This window comes from Puma concolor, chromosome E1 (genome assembly GCF_028749965.1).
Source record: "Puma concolor isolate L17-30 chromosome E1, mPumCon1.1.hap2, whole genome shotgun sequence".
NCBI lineage: Eukaryota > Metazoa > Chordata > Mammalia > Carnivora > Felidae > Puma > Puma concolor.
Window position 1 is genome coordinate 44,558,391 of NC_141680.1, and position 15,366 is coordinate 44,573,756.

The 15,366-nt window shown below is 56.8% G+C and overlaps 1 protein-coding gene across 3 annotated transcripts; it reads right to left on the minus strand.

Annotated features, from left to right (window-relative positions):
* Nucleotides 1–28: 28 nt before the first annotated feature.
* Nucleotides 29–9,521, minus strand: GFAP (glial fibrillary acidic protein). 3 transcript variants are annotated; one of them, XM_025917512.2, is made up of 10 exons: nt 9,033–9,520; nt 7,969–8,029; nt 7,680–7,775; nt 6,830–6,991; nt 5,517–5,642; nt 5,065–5,285; nt 4,448–4,491; nt 3,977–4,096; nt 2,253–2,338; nt 29–1,609 (listed from the first exon to the last, which is right to left on the minus strand). In XM_025917512.2, exons 1-10 carry the CDS (start codon nt 9,491–9,493, stop codon nt 1,568–1,570), a joined length of 1,419 nt encoding a protein of 472 aa, XP_025773297.1. In that variant the 5' UTR covers nt 9,494–9,520; the 3' UTR covers nt 29–1,567. The 3 variants fall into 3 exon arrangements, with proteins under 3 accessions (XP_025773297.1, XP_025773298.1, XP_086543661.1); XM_025917513.2 differs by lacking the exon at nt 3,977–4,096 and having other exon boundaries at nt 9,033–9,519; XM_086687535.1 differs by lacking the exons at nt 29–1,609; nt 2,253–2,338 and having other exon boundaries at nt 3,972–4,096; nt 9,033–9,521.
* Nucleotides 9,522–15,366: the final 5,845 nt, after the last annotated feature.

The window sequence follows — 15,366 nt, forward strand, 5'->3', positions numbered from 1 at the left end:
GAACAGATCCGAGTCCACTCCCGGGAAGGACATAGCAAATGTCTTTATTTACTTCAGTGACTAAAGGCTGCATGGTGCCCTCAAGGTTGAAGGTTAGCAACAGTGGGTGGCTGGGAGGGAGGGGGAAAGGGCACCAGGTCTTAGAAAAAGGGAGGGACTCTCACTTCTCTGGCCTTAACGGGGTGAGGGGGACCATGGAGCAGGCCCTCTCAGCCCTGTTTCCGGACACAGAGAGTCCTGTGCCTGCCCACCCCAACCCCAATCTTCCCATGGAGCGGTGCAGGTGCTCTGGGTGGAAGTGTCTGCCCTGCACTGCCCCACCTCCAGACTGCAGGAACACAAACCAGAGCCTTTACTCTGCTCATGCCTCCCATTTTCTAAATTATAAAATAGGGTGCTACCTACAATATGGGGATACATTTTGTATTTGATAAAAGGCGCTTGGGTTAGGGAAAAGCAGTGGGTCGTGGAGGGTGGAGAATGTCAGGTATGTGGCAGTGGCTTCACTCAGCAGCCTTTGCTGGGGTCTGGAGGCAGCAGCAGCGTTGGCTTAGAGGTTGGGTGGAGGGATTATGCAGCAAGAAAGGAGCCTTTAGAACTGGGACAAGGTGTGCCCTGCCCCCGGGGCCAGCAGCCCCCCTCTCTCTTATTTCAGCATTTTCAAGGGGATGAGTCACTTCCATGATTCCCACAACCCAGAGGCCAAGTGTAACTGGCCATCCACAACCCCCATCTCTGATGTCTAGCATCATCCCAATGGCCTCCACCATCTCCACCTGCCTCCCCTCCAGCATTATGGAGGGAGGACTCCTGGGCTTGACCTCTCTGTACCCAACCTAGAGGTCAAGCAGCTCCCCTCTACTCCTTCTCAGCACCCCTTCCCTCTCCACTTACACTATAGCTCCCCCAAGTCCTGAGAATCAAGCTCCCACATGCCCATGGCATGCCGACAGGGTGCCCACGTGGCAGCTCAGTGGGACTGAGACACTTGAATCATCACCCAGGAGGCCCTTCTGGGATCTGGGCAGGCCAGGTATTCTGTTCGGTGATTACTCCAGGTGGCAGGATGGCCCCACCCACTCTCAGACTGCTCAGGGTCAGTCTAGAAGAAGAAACCTCTGTGGGGATTTCCCTTTCCTGTCCCAGGGTCTCCTTCTCCAGCAGCCTGAGGACACTCAAAGGTCCACTTCCCAGGTACCCTCAGGGACCTCTGGCTCCGCCAACAGTTGCCATGACAACGGGGAGTAGGGAAATCCAGGTGATTTATTGGGGCCCCTACCTTCCCCCACTTCTCTCCTTCCTCCTAGTTCTAACCCAAGCTGCTCACCCTTTGGGGTGAGTGCCTTGTTAGTTGGAGTTACTGGGTGCAGGGGGCAGGGGGTGCAGGCCTAGTACTGACAGAGCTTAGGGCAGCGAGCTGGCATAGAGACCGAGGGATGAGGGGAACAGCTGGGGTGGGTGGGAACTTGGGTCTGGGGAAATCAGCTATCAGAGACGGGGACAGCAATCCCATCTCCTGCTCAGGCCTCTCACACTATCGGGTAGGGGCCACCTTGGGGGTCCTGCCTCACATCACATCCTTGTGCTCCTGCTTGGACTCCTTAATGACCTGTAGGGGACAGAGAAGCGCACAGCACATTAGTTAGGGGCCCACACAGACATCAGGCCCACTACCGCTAGGCTATGTGACCTTAGACAAGTCCCCAGCTTTCCTGGGTCTTTCTTTTCTATGCCGGGAACCAGAATTCTCCCATGCAGTTGTCAGGAAATGAGGTAACACCTGTAAGCACTTAGCACCATGCCTGGCACATGGTGGCCTGGTATGGTAAGATTAGCCAGTACTGTTGCTGGCATGATGGCAAGGCGGTTGTGCCAAATCCCCTCTTCCCTATCCTTTGGCGGGTTCCTTTTATCAAGCTGCAAACTGAAAGATGGGAGTGAAAACTGCTAACTTTAATTTTCTTCTTCTCTCCCCCAGGCCTGGTGCTGGGGGCATCTGAGTCAGGGTGAGACGGGGGAAGACCCGTCAGTGCCTAGGCACCCAGGCTCCCTAGAACTGCCAGTGGAAGGGATAGGGAACTGAATTACATCCAGGTTCCTTCCCCTCTTCCAGAGCCTCCCTGGGAAGCTTTTCCGAGTGATTGAGAACCTTCTCTGTGCCAGTTCAGGCTTTTTTCCAAAGCCTGGCTTCGAAAATTCCTGGAGGCAGCCAGAGCCTGATGGGGCCAGAGTCTCAGGTCTGCCCTCCTTACCTCTCCATCCCGCATCTCCACGGTCTTTACCACAATGTTCCTTTTAAGGTGGCCTTCTGACACGGACTTGGTGTCCAGGCTGGTTTCTGCAGACATGGGGACAAGAGGCCTGTGGGCTCTTGGGTCACTAGACATTTTCCCCCACCCCCAACTTCTCTATGAAACCCACAATCATGAGGATTGAGTATGAAAGTCTATCCCAACCAGGCAGAGAGGGCCTAGGATCCTTCATTATTATTATTTTTAAAATTTTATGTTATTATTTTTTAATATGAAATTTATTGTCAAATTGGTTTCCATACAACACCCAGTGCTCATCCCAACAGGTGCGCTCCTCAAATATTATTTTTATTTTAGAGAGAGGAGGAGAGAGCACAAGCCAGGGAGAGGGGCAGAGGGGGAGAGAGAGGGAGAGAGAGAGAGAGAGAGAGAGAGAGAGAGAAATGCAAGCAGGCTCCACACTCAGTGTGGAGCCCAATGTGGAGGTTGATCCCATGACCCTGGGATCATTACCTGAGCTGAAATCAAGAGTCGGACGCTCAACTGACTGAGCCACCCAGGTGCCCCGGGCCTAGGCTTTTTCAAAGGGGATGAAGACCCCCAAAGTCCCCATGGTGCTAAGCAAGGCCTGGCTGCTCCATCCAGTGCTCTGCTCACTTTCCTGGCCTGGCTGCATTTCAGTCCCTCTGCAAGCCGTCACCTGGCACCTGGCTTTCTGACCACCCAGCACTGTGCCAAGGAAGGAGCACATGAGCTTTGAAATCAGGCAGGCCAGACCTCAAGTCCCAGCTCAGCCACAAGACTGTGGGCAAGTTAATTTACCTCTTCCAGCCTCAGTTTCCTAATCTGCAAAATGGGGATGATGGGGTCTACTTCTCTAGGTGGGAATGAGGAGTCCTTTAACTGAAATAATGTATGTTAAGTGACTAGCATGTTATTAGTGCTCAATAATCGTGGGTCCCTTTCCCGTTCCTGTTCCCCTCTTCTACTTCCCTCTGCCAATTCTCTGGGCCCTACTGACCCTTTACTGTTTGGCACCTGGCAATATTACCTCGACGACCCACTCTGCCTGGTTAAACTTCTGATACTGAACTAAGCCCTGGGGGATACACATATCTAGTGTTCCTAAATTTCTGGAGCAGAAGATTTTTTTTTTTCCTTAGACAAGAATCATTTGAGGGCCACTTACAAGTAAGAAGTCATTTAGGTCCCCCCTCCCCCCCGAGAGGAAAATGTAACATGTCACACTAATATTTAAAATTAAGAGCAGGGAGCATAAAACTTTATCCACTACGAGAGCAGCAGTCCAGGGGGAAATGATCCTCTGGGCTGAATCAGCCCTGAGCTGAGCCATGGAGCCTCGGGGACAGACGAATCAAGCAGAGAACCTGGCCATTGAGCACAGCAAGACCCTAGGGGCCTCCCGGTGATGGGGAAGAGGAAAGGCAGAGGCTGGCGTTTGTTCAGAGGCCCCAGAGCATCTCATCTGAGCACCAGAGGACATATCACTTTGAACACCAGCCAGCTCTGCTAGTTTAACCTACATTTACTCTGTGCCAGGTCCTGGGCTGGGCACTGAGGTTGCTGGGAAAATGACACAAGCTTGGCCCTTTAGGGAAAAACCTGGGAGGAGGAAGCCCGAGAGGGCAGGGAACATGGGCTTGGTGAGGCTCGTTCCCCGACAAGCTGAGAAAAGCACTGTGTCTGAGAGGCAGGCTGCTAACCGAGAGCCGGCGGGGCTCCATTTACAATCTGGTGAGCCTGTATTGGTATAACTTGTATTGTGAGCCTTTTGAGATGTCTTGTGACCTTGTGACTTTCCCCTTCTTTGGTGCTTTTGCCCCCTGTAGTGACAAGCAGTTAAAAAACAAAAACATAAACATAAAACACTGAGAGGGGCAGAGCTTGCTCAGGGATCTGCGGATAGGACAGAGGTTGAGACCTTCACCCGGTTCTGCTATAGGATGGGGCGCAGGGTTAGGGAGCAGGACACAGGGCAGAGCAGGACAGGAGCAGCTGCGGGCCCCACCTGGAATGCCCTGGGATACTGTGTTCTGGCTGGAAGCTCTGTGGTGAATTATGAAGGCCCCCTGGGCCCCTTTGCCCTGGTCCTTGGCCCCACGCCAGAGCAGCAGCCCACACGGGGCAGGAAGCGGGAATCCAACACCCTGCCCACAGGGCCCTGCTTTACTGACCTCGGATCTGCAGGTTGGAGAAGGTCTGCACGGGAATAGTGATGCTGAAAGACAGCAAAGGGAGAAGAGTGACTGGGCTGCCCAAGGTCATCCCCAGGTCAGGTCCCGGTCCAGGGTTATCGTGACAGCCTGAGGCCCTTCTCCTTGCCAGGAAAGGCTCAGCCCATCTCCTGGCTTTCCCCAGCAGCCAACATGCTCTCTGGGGCTGCAAGAGTCTGCAGGGGGCTGGGGTATTGTCTGGGAGGGGAACGTGTCTTTTGGAAGGACAGTGGAGGCCCAGAAGATGGCAGAAGGGAGGAGGAAGTGGTGAAGAAAGTTCCGAGGAGGCAAAAGAGGTCAGTCGAGGGAAAAGAAGTTCAGTCTTCATTGGGAGGGTGGGGAGTGAGCCTTTTAGTTTGAGGGGTGACCCAAGTCCTTGCCCTGGGATCTCATGGATTGAACTGAATGCATTCATTCATTCACCAAACATTTATGGAATATAACTGTGTGTTAGGCCAGCACTGTGCTGGGTACGGGGATAGGAGGGGCCTGGACGCAGGCTGTATAAGGCAGTCCCTGAAAGGAGCAAGGAGAGACCAGGGAGGGGCAGCAGGGAGGATTGACTCCCTAGGGCTCACCGGTTCTCCTCGCCCTCCAGCAGCTTCCTGTAGGTGGCGATCTCGATGTCCAGGGCCAGCTTGACGTTCAGCAGGTCCTGGTACTCCTGCAGATGCCGTGCCATCTCGTCTTTGAGGCTCTGCCCCTCCTCCTCCAGCCGGGTCAGTGCCTCCTGGTAACTTGCCGCCTCCCGCGCGTGGCGCTCATCCTGCTCCCGCATCTGCCTCTCCAAGGACTCGTTCTGTGGGTGGAGCGGGCTGGTGCCTCGGGGTAGAGTCACACCACCCCCACCCATCCCAACCAGGACCCCTACCCTGCCTCTGCCCCCCCCCCCCAACCGCCAAGTAACTTTTCAGAGCCCCAGCCCTCAGTCCTGGTGCCCGCCCCTGGCCCTTCTCTCCAGGCTGCAAGGCTGCAAGGGTTGCAGGTCCCCCCTCCGGCTTGCCCACACCCGCTGAGGCCCCGCGCTCACTGTGCCGCGCAAGGACTCCAGGTCGCAGGTCAAGGCCTGTAGCTGGCGCCGGTAGTCGTTGGCCTCGTGCTTGGCCTGGCGGAGCAGCTCAGCGTTGCGGGCTGCGGCGTCGGTCAGGTCTGCAAACTAGTGGGGAGAGGATCCTAAGCGGGGGCGCGGCTGGGCTGCATGTCTGGGGCGCACGGCTGGGCGGGTGGGAAGGCATGGTCTCTGGGAAATCAGGGAGATGGGCAGGACCCCAGGCTTGGTGTCCAGGTCTCCCCCAGGACTTTGGCTCTGGGTGGGATTATTCCCATAGACGGAGACCCAGGGAGGGAGGGCACACAACGCCCTGTAGGTCTCCCTCACTGAGCACAGTGCTTGGGCAGGGGACAACTGAACAGATGGTATTTGCCACAGAATCCAGAATCTCCTGGGTTGGCAGCTCTATCCAGGAGCCTGAACCCTGTCCTCCTCTGCTGTGGACAGGGGGTTCTGGTGAGCAGAACCCCAGGTTCTAATAGCCCTCTCTCCCCCCAACTTGGAAGGAAGCTCTCATGGCTCCATCAGGCCTTGACCTGCCCAGAACCATCACTGGCTTCTGCCACTGATACTCCTCAGCTTGGACCCTGGACTAGCATCCCCGGGCCACTGCCCCTCCGTGCTTTCTTGCACTCAGAATACCCCTTCCCTCTTCTCTTCAGGTCCTTAGGCTGCTAGTCTTGCCGAGCCCAAATGCCCTCCCTTCGACAATATCCACCCACCCGCATATAAACTCTGCCCAGCAGTGTTCTCTCTGGACACCATATTTGTGTGCACATCACATCTCCCTGGTCGAACATGTCTCTGTGTCCTGGGGAGTGCTGACAGGCAGTGGATGCTCAGTAACCCAGGACACAGCAGAGGCATCAAGAATGAAGGCTCCCAAGGGCAATGGGTAGGGTTAGACACCCAGTTCTACCATTTAGGAACCGTGTGACTTTGGGCAAATTAGTTAACCTCTCTGGACTCCAATTCTCTCATCTGTCAAAGAATAGTACCTTCTTCATAGTGAGTAAGATAATGCCTGCAAAGCACAGGGCCTGGCACACAACAATGTTGGCTAGCAATAATAGTAGCAGGAACAGTAATAATGATAATTAACAGTCATGATAAGTACTTATTGGAAGTTATGACATCTGTGTGGCCCTGGGGAAGCCACCTCACGTCTCTGGTGAAGGTCAATCACCCGAAGAGGATCCTCTCCCAGCCTTCTGCACCCCATTCCCCCATTCTTTTGTATGGAGCCAGGAGGGCTGCCTGGAGGAGGCAGGCTGGCCCACAGTCAGGGCTACCTTGGACCGATACCACTCCTCTGCCTCATGCATGTTGCTGGCCGCCATTGCCTCGTACTGCGTGCGGATCTCTCTCAGGGCTGCCGTGAGGTCCGGCTTGGCCACATCCATCTCCACATGGATCTGCTGCCGGGCCAGCTGCTCCTGAAGTTCCTGCACCTCCTGGCCAGGATGAGAGAAGGGATGCCAGGGCTTGGGCCCAGGCCGCAGCTGGGGTTTCCCCACAATGCTATGCCCTTGTCTGCCTGCCCCGTGGACCCTGACATTGGCTAAGGGAAATGGGACAGTCCTAGTTAGAGGCAGTGGCATGGCACGGGCTAGGTGAGGCAGAGGGTCATTTGGGGGCGTCATGGTCCTCCCAGGTTTGGCCAGGCAGGAGCACTGTAAGTGTGCCTGTGGGTTTCCAGGTTCCATGGAGTCGTGGATTCCTAATCCGTAATCTGAAGTCAGAGCTCAGTGGTGTCTTTTAAAAATAAATAGCTTTCACTTAAATGGAGACAGGTGGCAGTGGGGGTGATGTCAGAGAGACTGACTGTGTGACCTCAGCAAGTTCTTTAACCTCTCTGGGCTTCAGTCTCCTCCTCTGTGAGAAGGAGATAGTACTGGAAGGGTTCCTACCTCACGGGGCTGTAGTGAAATAAAAAATGAGAGAGACAAGGCCTGTTATAATTCTCAGCAAGTGGGGTGAGTGTGTGAGAATCTTACCAGGGGCTGAGGATGCTCTCTTGTCTCTGTCTCCCTCAGCCTGTCTGTCTCTCTGTCTCTCTCACTTTTGTTCTGTCTGTCTTTGTGTATTTCTCAATCTCACCCTCTCTGTCTCCATCGGCTTCAACCTCGGTGTTGGCCTTACCTCCTCATGGATCTTCCTCAAAAACCGGATTTCCTCCTCCAGAGATTCAATCTTCCTCTCCAGATCCAGACGGGCTAGGGTGGCTTCATCTGCTTCCTGGAGTAGGGAGGGTGCAAAAGGCTGCTGGGACCCCAGACTCCTCTTCCCCACTCCCTAGCCTTGTCTGATCCCACCTTCTGTGGCTGGGGAGAGCAGCACATTGCTCTGGAGGGCTGGGCTTGGGGGCTGTGCTTGGGTGAGCTACCCTCAACCCCTTACCCCCCTCCCTTGCCCCTCCCACCCCCCTGACCTGTCGATAGGTGGCCAGGTTGTTTTCGGCCTCCAGCCTCAGGTTGGTTTCATCCTGGAGCCTGGGGTAAGGGGACACATTCCTGGGTCCAGGCTCTTCTGAGGATCTTGGACCCCTGCCCCAGTCTCCCTGGAGGTGGCTGCCAGAGAGACCCTCTACCCCCTCCCCCCACCCCCAGGACCAGTGGAATGGCAAGAGAAGTGAGGGACAGAGGGTCCTAGACAGAGCCTTGACCAGGAGGGTGAGCAGACAAGGGCCTTTGCTTTAACTCATTACTGAGGTGCCTTATCGAGGTTGGTGCACCTGCTCCTGCTCACACAGGCCCCTCTGCCGGCGCACACTCACTGCCGCATGCACAAACACACTCATCGTCCTGCACTTGAGGGCACACACGCATGCCCTGCCAGCTCAGCAAAACACCGTGTCCCTGGGGTTTCCTCTGACTTTTGGAAATGAGTTTTATTAGAATCTCTGCTTCACAGCTCTGCAAGCTGAAGTGGCCTGACCAGGGTCATAAGCAGGTGACAGGCAGCATCACCTGTGTTCTGAAGCCAGGCCTGCCTGCTCTCTCCCTCACCTCCTTTCCCCCAGAGCCCAGTCCCCCTAGTGCACACCAGTCTTCTTTTCCTGTTCCTCCTCTGTACGGACCTGGGCTCCACAAGGCCACCAGGCCCTGCCGTGAATGAAGTGCAGAGACCCTGCCTGTGGGGTCCCTGACTCTTCCCACAGAGCTTGCCCCAGTGGGGAGGTGCTGAGAGTGCACCCAGTGGGGAGGTAGGTGCAAAGGGGTCTTTGGGTGGGTCTTTCCCCACCCAGTGGGGAGGTGCAAAGAGGTCTTTGGGAATCAGGTCCCTGAGACTCTAGGCCCCCTCCCAGGGCCCTCCGGTCATCTTGGGGAGCGAGGACAGCCCTCGCCTCCCAGAGGTGGGGCAACAGAGGGGCCGAGGACCATGGAGGCAGAGCCCCCTGCCCGAGACCCGGCTGGCCCGCAGTCACTCCTGCTGGAGCTGGCGGGGGGCATCTTCCCTGTTCATGTGGTCCCTCTCCCTGGACCCGCTCCTCACTTCTGCCTCAGGGTGCCCAGGTCCTGTGCCAGATTGTCTCTCTCGACCTCGAGCCGGGCGCTGTTGGCGGTGAGTTGGTCGAGCCGAAACCTTAGCTCCCGCAGCTCAGCCTGGTAGACGTCGGCCAGCTTGGTGGGCTCCTTGGCCCGCAGCTGGTTCAGCTCCGCAGCCAGCGCCTTGTTCTGCTGCTCCAGGAAGCGCACCTTCTCAATGTAGCTGGCGAAGCGGTCATTGAGCTCCATCATCTCTGCCCGCTCACTGGCCCGGGTCTCCTTGAAGCCGGTGTTGAGGGCCCCGGCCAGGGAGAAGTCCACCCGGGCCGGGAGCGGAAGCGGCATCCGAGCCAGGGAGAGGCGGGTGCCCGGCCCCAGACGGCGGCCGGAGGCCAGGCCTCCCCCCACCATCTCTGAGGAGGAGACGTAGGAGCGGCGAACGGCTGAGGTGACCCGTCTCCTCTCCATGCTGGCCCAGCTCTGTCCGCTCCTGGGAAGTGACGGCTTTATGGAGGCGTGGGCCGGCCTGGCACCGCCAAAGCTGCCCCTGGCAACGCCCCCTGGCATAGCCTGAGGGGGAGGGGCTGGGCGACAGCTCGGCCATGGGGAGAGCTCTTCTCACCCCACCGAGGTCACTGTGCCCAGAGGCAGGGCCTCCTGGGCACGCCAGCCCCAGCCCGGACACAGACAGAGGTACTAGTGGGCAGTGCCTGGGGCCGGATGCTGGGTCTGGGGCCCTGACCACTGGGTGAGGAGGCCCTTTCTCTGGGAAAGTGGGCCAAGAAAGAGCTGGACCAGATGACCTCTGACCTGCTTTCCACTTCTGAGATCCCATAACCCAGGCCTTCCCTACTCAGCACTCCCGCTTCAAGTGGCCGCTAAGTGCTGGGACTTTGGCAAAGAACAAACCCAGTTCCTCCACAGCCTCCAGAAGCAGCCTCCAGTTACAGTTTCCTGCCTAGCCCCATTCCTAGCAGACTGTTGGACTCCTCCCCTCGGAACACAGGCGTCCCACGTTCCTGCTTTCTCCCCTTTCCCTGAAAGTCTGGGGCTGTGGGCTGCAGTTGGACACCAGCCCTTTGTCTAGAAGGTCAGTGAAAGTCCCTGTCTAGCAGTGGGGGGGGGGGGGGGGGTGATGGAGGGAACGTGGAACCCCGAGGGGGCAAGAGAGGCAGAGGCTGCATTCCCTGGCCTTCTCCCTGGGCCACACTTAAGCTCCTGCCTCGGTCCCACCGGACTCCTGTCCCCCTTGCTCAGCCTCTCTGCACCCCTGCCCGGAGCCGGCCTTGACAGCTGCACAAAGCAGTTATGGATGAGCTGGCTGTCCCGGCTCCTGTCTTTGTTCCTACATCACCCTGTTTCTCTGGCCACCCCTCACCTCACTTTCACATTGGAGATTTATCTCCTTCGAGTTCCCACGCATCTGGCTGAAAGGATGGGAAAGGTCTCTGGGGATGGGTCAGTTTGGGAACCCAGGAGCCGCTGGGCCCATACTAGGTAGCCCAGGGCCTGCGCCCTATAGCCTGATGCTTCAGATCCACCCCCCGCTTCTGTTCTGATCCCTCAGGGCCAGAGCCTCACCCAGGCCCCTCACTCATCTGTGTCCTTGGACTTCTGGGAAGCGGGCAGCCTTCCTCTCCCCACCCCCCTGCTGCCCATGCCCATGCCTGGGCCTCTGATCCCTTCTCCTGGGCACTTGCTGAATAGAGCCTTGTTTTCCACCACTGGTCAGGGCGCCACTCAGAGAGGGCAGCCCCTGGGGGGCTGTGTTGTCTTTATCCCAAGATGCCAGACTGTTAGGCAGAGTACAGCCCAAGCCCCCAGCTCAAAGAGCTTCTCGGAAGCATCTGAGGGGGCTGGGGTGCAGTGGGGAGCAGGCTCTGTGCCCACCCCTGACTATTGTGTCTGTGCCAAGGTGAGTCATTCAGTGGGCACAAGGAGAAGGCCCTGGGGTGGCAGGGGGCGGCCAGTCCAGCTCTGCCAGGTCTCCAGCTCTGTAGACAAGGCCTGGCTGCCTGCCCCCTCGCCAGCTCCCAGAGCCCGCTCACACCCCTGTGCTCCAGTCCGGGCAATGCCTCTTACCCCACACTGGGTAGATGCTCTCCATTCGGGCATGTTATGGGCTGCTTGCCGAGGTTTCCCCTGTGAGTCCCAGCACAGAGAGGGGAGGCGAGGGTCCCTAAGTCTTCAGCCACACCTGATCCTGGACCTGAGCAGTAACATGGGGAGGGAAATCTTGAGGAGGGGACGCCCCATGACTTTTGATCCTGCTGAGGATTGGGGAGCTGGGAAAGGTCAGGGGACATTACAAGAAGAACAAGACTGAGGGCAAACCCTCGTCCCCACTATTCTCTGTGTCTGGGAGCGGCTGTCCTTCCAGCTTGCCGGGCAAGTCACAGTGTGCGGACTTCTCTCTCCGTTCCAGTAAAATCTAGTTGAAGGGAGTGCAAAGCCATCTTGGAGGGAAAAGATGTCACAAGAGCAGGAAGGGCTTGGCAGTGAGGCTCACTGAATCGCACCTGTGTGTGTGTGACACAGCACTTGGGCAGCAGCAGAGGGAGGCCCCCCTTCACCCGCTTCGGCCACCTGCCCTGGACCTGTGTCACCCAGGCTTCTCTCTCCATCTTCAACCTCCATCTGACCCTAGACCCATCCCCCACGCCCAGCCCTTAACCATCCGAAGATGTCCACACAAGAACCAGGCTGGTTGTGGTCATTTGCCAAACTTTCATTATTTTATATCACACATTCATCGTGGAAAAATCAGAAAACACAGATAAGCAAAACGAAAAAGTTCAATTAGCCATGATTTTGCCACCTGGAGATAATAAACACTACCAGATTTCCCCCCACATCTATAAATTCTTGTTTTTTTTTTTTACAAGTGGGCTCATGCCGTACAAATTATTTTGTAATTTGTTTTTTTTTTCACTCAGCAATATGTTGTGAACATCTTTACATATCAATAAATATTTATCTACATCATCATCTTAACAGCTGCATGGCTCTCCACTGTATGCATTCATTTGCCCAAGCTTTATTGTTAGACGCACACTCATCCCCCGCCCCGCCTCTCTCTCTCCCTCTCTCTGTTCTAGATCCCACTATGCCGCCCAGTTGCTTCAAACACATGCAGCTCCCAGCATCCCCCACTACTCCCATCCTTCTGGCCTGGCTGAGGCCCCATCTCTGCGGCCCCTCCTCTCCTGCCTCCCTAATCTAAGGGCCTCACCATCCGAAACCTCAAGCCAATCCCTAGACTGATTTCTGGATAGACAACAGAAAGCTGCAGGCCTTGGAGAGAGGATGCCTGGATGTCCCTCTGCAGGGCCTTCAGCCAAGATGTGCCCCCACTTCAAGCCAAGGTGGGGACAAGATGGTCTCCCACCCCCTACGCCCCTCCCCTGTGTCAGAATCTGCCAGGATGCCCTCCTGCTTACAGGGCCCAAGTGCCTCCTGGGACAGATCAATAGCACACCTGGCCTCAACCCACACACCAGATGCCTAGCGTTTTCTAAATTTGCCAGCTTCTAATTCAAGCCACTAGACTGCTGCCCACTGGCTCTCCTTGTGCCCCTGCCCAGTTCTCAGTGCCTGGCACAGCATGGCAGTCAGCAAGCGTGGGTGGGATGAAGAGAACTTGGGTCTCTCTGGTGGACTCCTTGGCCACTACTGAGTCCATCCATCCCATGTGGGCCCCGAGCCCGAGGAAGGGAACCAGGCCCCGGTGGCCACTAGATGGCACTGCGCAGCTGCCCAGGTTCAAGAAACAGCAGGGCGCCGCAGAGGGGAGAACATGGGTCTCACAGCTGTAGGTAGAGTTTCTAAAACCCACATTTGTATCACCCAGAGGGATCACTCCATTTATTCTCTTGAGTTGCTTCTAACTGCTATGACAGTGCCCTCTAGAGGAGAGCAAGGCCATGGGCATTCAATGGCTATGTGATCTTGGATGACTTCACGAACTTTCTCCGAGTCTCCATTTCCACACCTGTAAAATGGGGACTCGCCGCACTTACTTCCAAGGTGGCTGTGAGGATAAAGTCAGTGAAAGCCGGACACAGCAGTTGCTCTACAAACCATAGACTCCATTTAATAACACGTCCCTGGTGCTTTACCTATTTACACGTTAGCAATGGGGCGGGCCTAGAGGGGCCAGAGCTGGGTCCCCCAGGGGGCGCTGGCATGTCTTGTTAGCTCCACTGGGGGTGGGGAAGGGACAGTGTATAGGTACCTCCCCAGGACAGTTACCTGGGAGTATGGAGAGGACACAGGGGGCACCAGCCAGTGAAGAGAGCATAGGAGGCAACACCATTTGCCCCCAGACCACGAGTTGTGTGTGGCTTTGGGGCTGCCAGGAGACAGGTGTGAATTACCTCTGACTACCCCGGAGTAGCAGTTCCCAGCTTGCTTTCCCGCCTCCCTGACTCCCCCCAGGGGCTCTGTCCCTCCATCCTTGCCCTTCCCCAGCCGTAGACTTGAGGCCCACAACTCCATTGGCTTGAGAAGCTCTGGTGTTTTTATATTTTATTTTATCTTTCTCAAGTAGGCTCCACACCCAACGTGGGGCTCGAACTCACGACCCGCAGATCGAGTCGCCCGCTCCACTGTGAGAAGATCTTAGTGTGTCAACATGTCCCATCGGAGTGGGTCTCTCCTGCACCTCAGCCTGAGGCTTCCCAAGGAGAGGGGCCCCATGGATAGGGGCTTCCTGATGTTAGGACCTATATCTTTCCATCAGAATGGAGTCTCCCTAACAATATGGTCCCTCGGGACACCCTCTCTTCTTGGATGGGAGCTCCCTGATGCAAGTGCTCATGGTTCACCGTCAGACAGGAGCTCCTTGAGGGCAGGGACTGTCTCCCCTTTTAGCCGGAGAATGGCTACCTCAGGCCCTGGCTGGTTCCTTCTCCTGTCATCTGTCAGCCTGTGCCAAGCCAGCTCTGCTGGTGAGAAGTGCCCAACTCCTGTGGCTGGGAAGTGGCCCAGCTCCTGGATGAACCCCCAGACTCCTTCCCCTTCCTCTTTCCTGGCCGCTGTCAGCTCGTGGTTGGAGGCATCAGCTCACTCACCTTCACGGACCCAGGGGCCAGGCTGCGGCCCTGGGGTTAATAAACTTGGACCCTTTCTCTCCCCGCCTCTCCCCACCCTCCCGGGCGCTTCAGCCTGCCCCCCACTTTCCAGCCTCTAACCCTGAGACCTGCTTTTTAATTGCTTTCCCCAATCTGTTCTGCTCCCTGCTCCCCTCTGTCTCCCTGCCTGACTGAGTCCCTCTGGGAGGGTGAGAGGCAGGGGCCAGATGTGTCCCTGGTGGGAGGAGAGGGCTGGCAGGCAGCCTGTTATTTCCAATCCAGTGGTCCTCCAAATGGACAGGATGCGCCAGGGAACAGGGGTGGAAAGGCTGTAGGCGAGTTGAAGGGAACACTTAAGGAGAGCTAGAAAATACAGCCATGGTCTCCAGGCCCTTGGGGGGGGGACTCTGGTCGCTTCCTCCCCCTACAACCTCCATCCCAAGCTCTCCGAGGTCCCTCTTCACAAAAGAACCACGGAGGAGGGGAAGACAACCATGAACTAGATTCTGTCTGGGAACCAGGATCCCCCAAGCTTAGCTAAGAGACAGAGAGGGACATTCCTGGGAAAACTGGGAGACAGATGAGCAGCGGCCTGAGATGGAGGACTGCTAAGTTAGCAGCATGCCCCACCCCCTCTGGTGACAAAGTCCCCTGTGGGGGCCGAGCTGATGGCTGGGGGTGGGAGGACCCAGGGGGAAAAGCGGGGTCCCTCCTGTTGACAGGTCCCAACACTGAAGGAGGTTTGGGCTTACACTCGGGTGAAAGGGACAGGCACCATCCCGACTCCCTGCGTGAAGGGACAATGTCTTGTTCTGTGTCTGCAGCTCCTGGCACTGAGCCTGGTTCTCTGAATCAGACAGGACTTGGTACCCCAGTGTGGGGTCCAGACACCAGCTTCGGGGCCTCAGGTGGGCAAGGAGATGGGTGCAGAGGGCCTGGGAAGAGAGTATTCTAAACTCCCAGAAGTGGAGTGAGGGGCTCTGCCCAGAACCCCAAGGTGAGAGAGGCCAGGTGAAGCAGGAAGAGGGGCCTTAGATCAGGCTGGGCCTGCAGTGGATGGGGGGGCCATTGATTGCCGTGTCTCCAGGATGACTCTCTTTATGTAAGAACAATCCAATCTCAGAACCTCATCGCTGCCCACGGAGGTCAGCTGGGAGCTGGCTGTCAGCTCGCTGCCCCCTCAGCCCCGGCCAGCTCCCTGCAAAGCTGGGACCAGCCAGGCTGCCTCCTGGCCAGCGGGACACCGTGCAGCGAGCACTCCCAGCCCGA

Excerpts from the sequence above, each read along its gene's own strand:
- GFAP (XM_025917512.2), bottom strand. The coding sequence starts at position 9,493 with ATGGAGAGGAGACGGGTCACCTCAGCCGTTCGCCGCTCCTACGTCTCC. Across the intron at positions 7,776-7,968 it reads ACCTGGCCACCTATCGACAG|GAAGCAGATGAAGCCACCCT; the intron begins GTCAGGGGGGTG and ends TCCCTACTCCAG. Across the intron at positions 6,992-7,679 it reads TGAGGAAGATCCATGAGGAG|GAGGTGCAGGAACTTCAGGA; the intron begins GTAAGGCCAACA and ends CATCCTGGCCAG.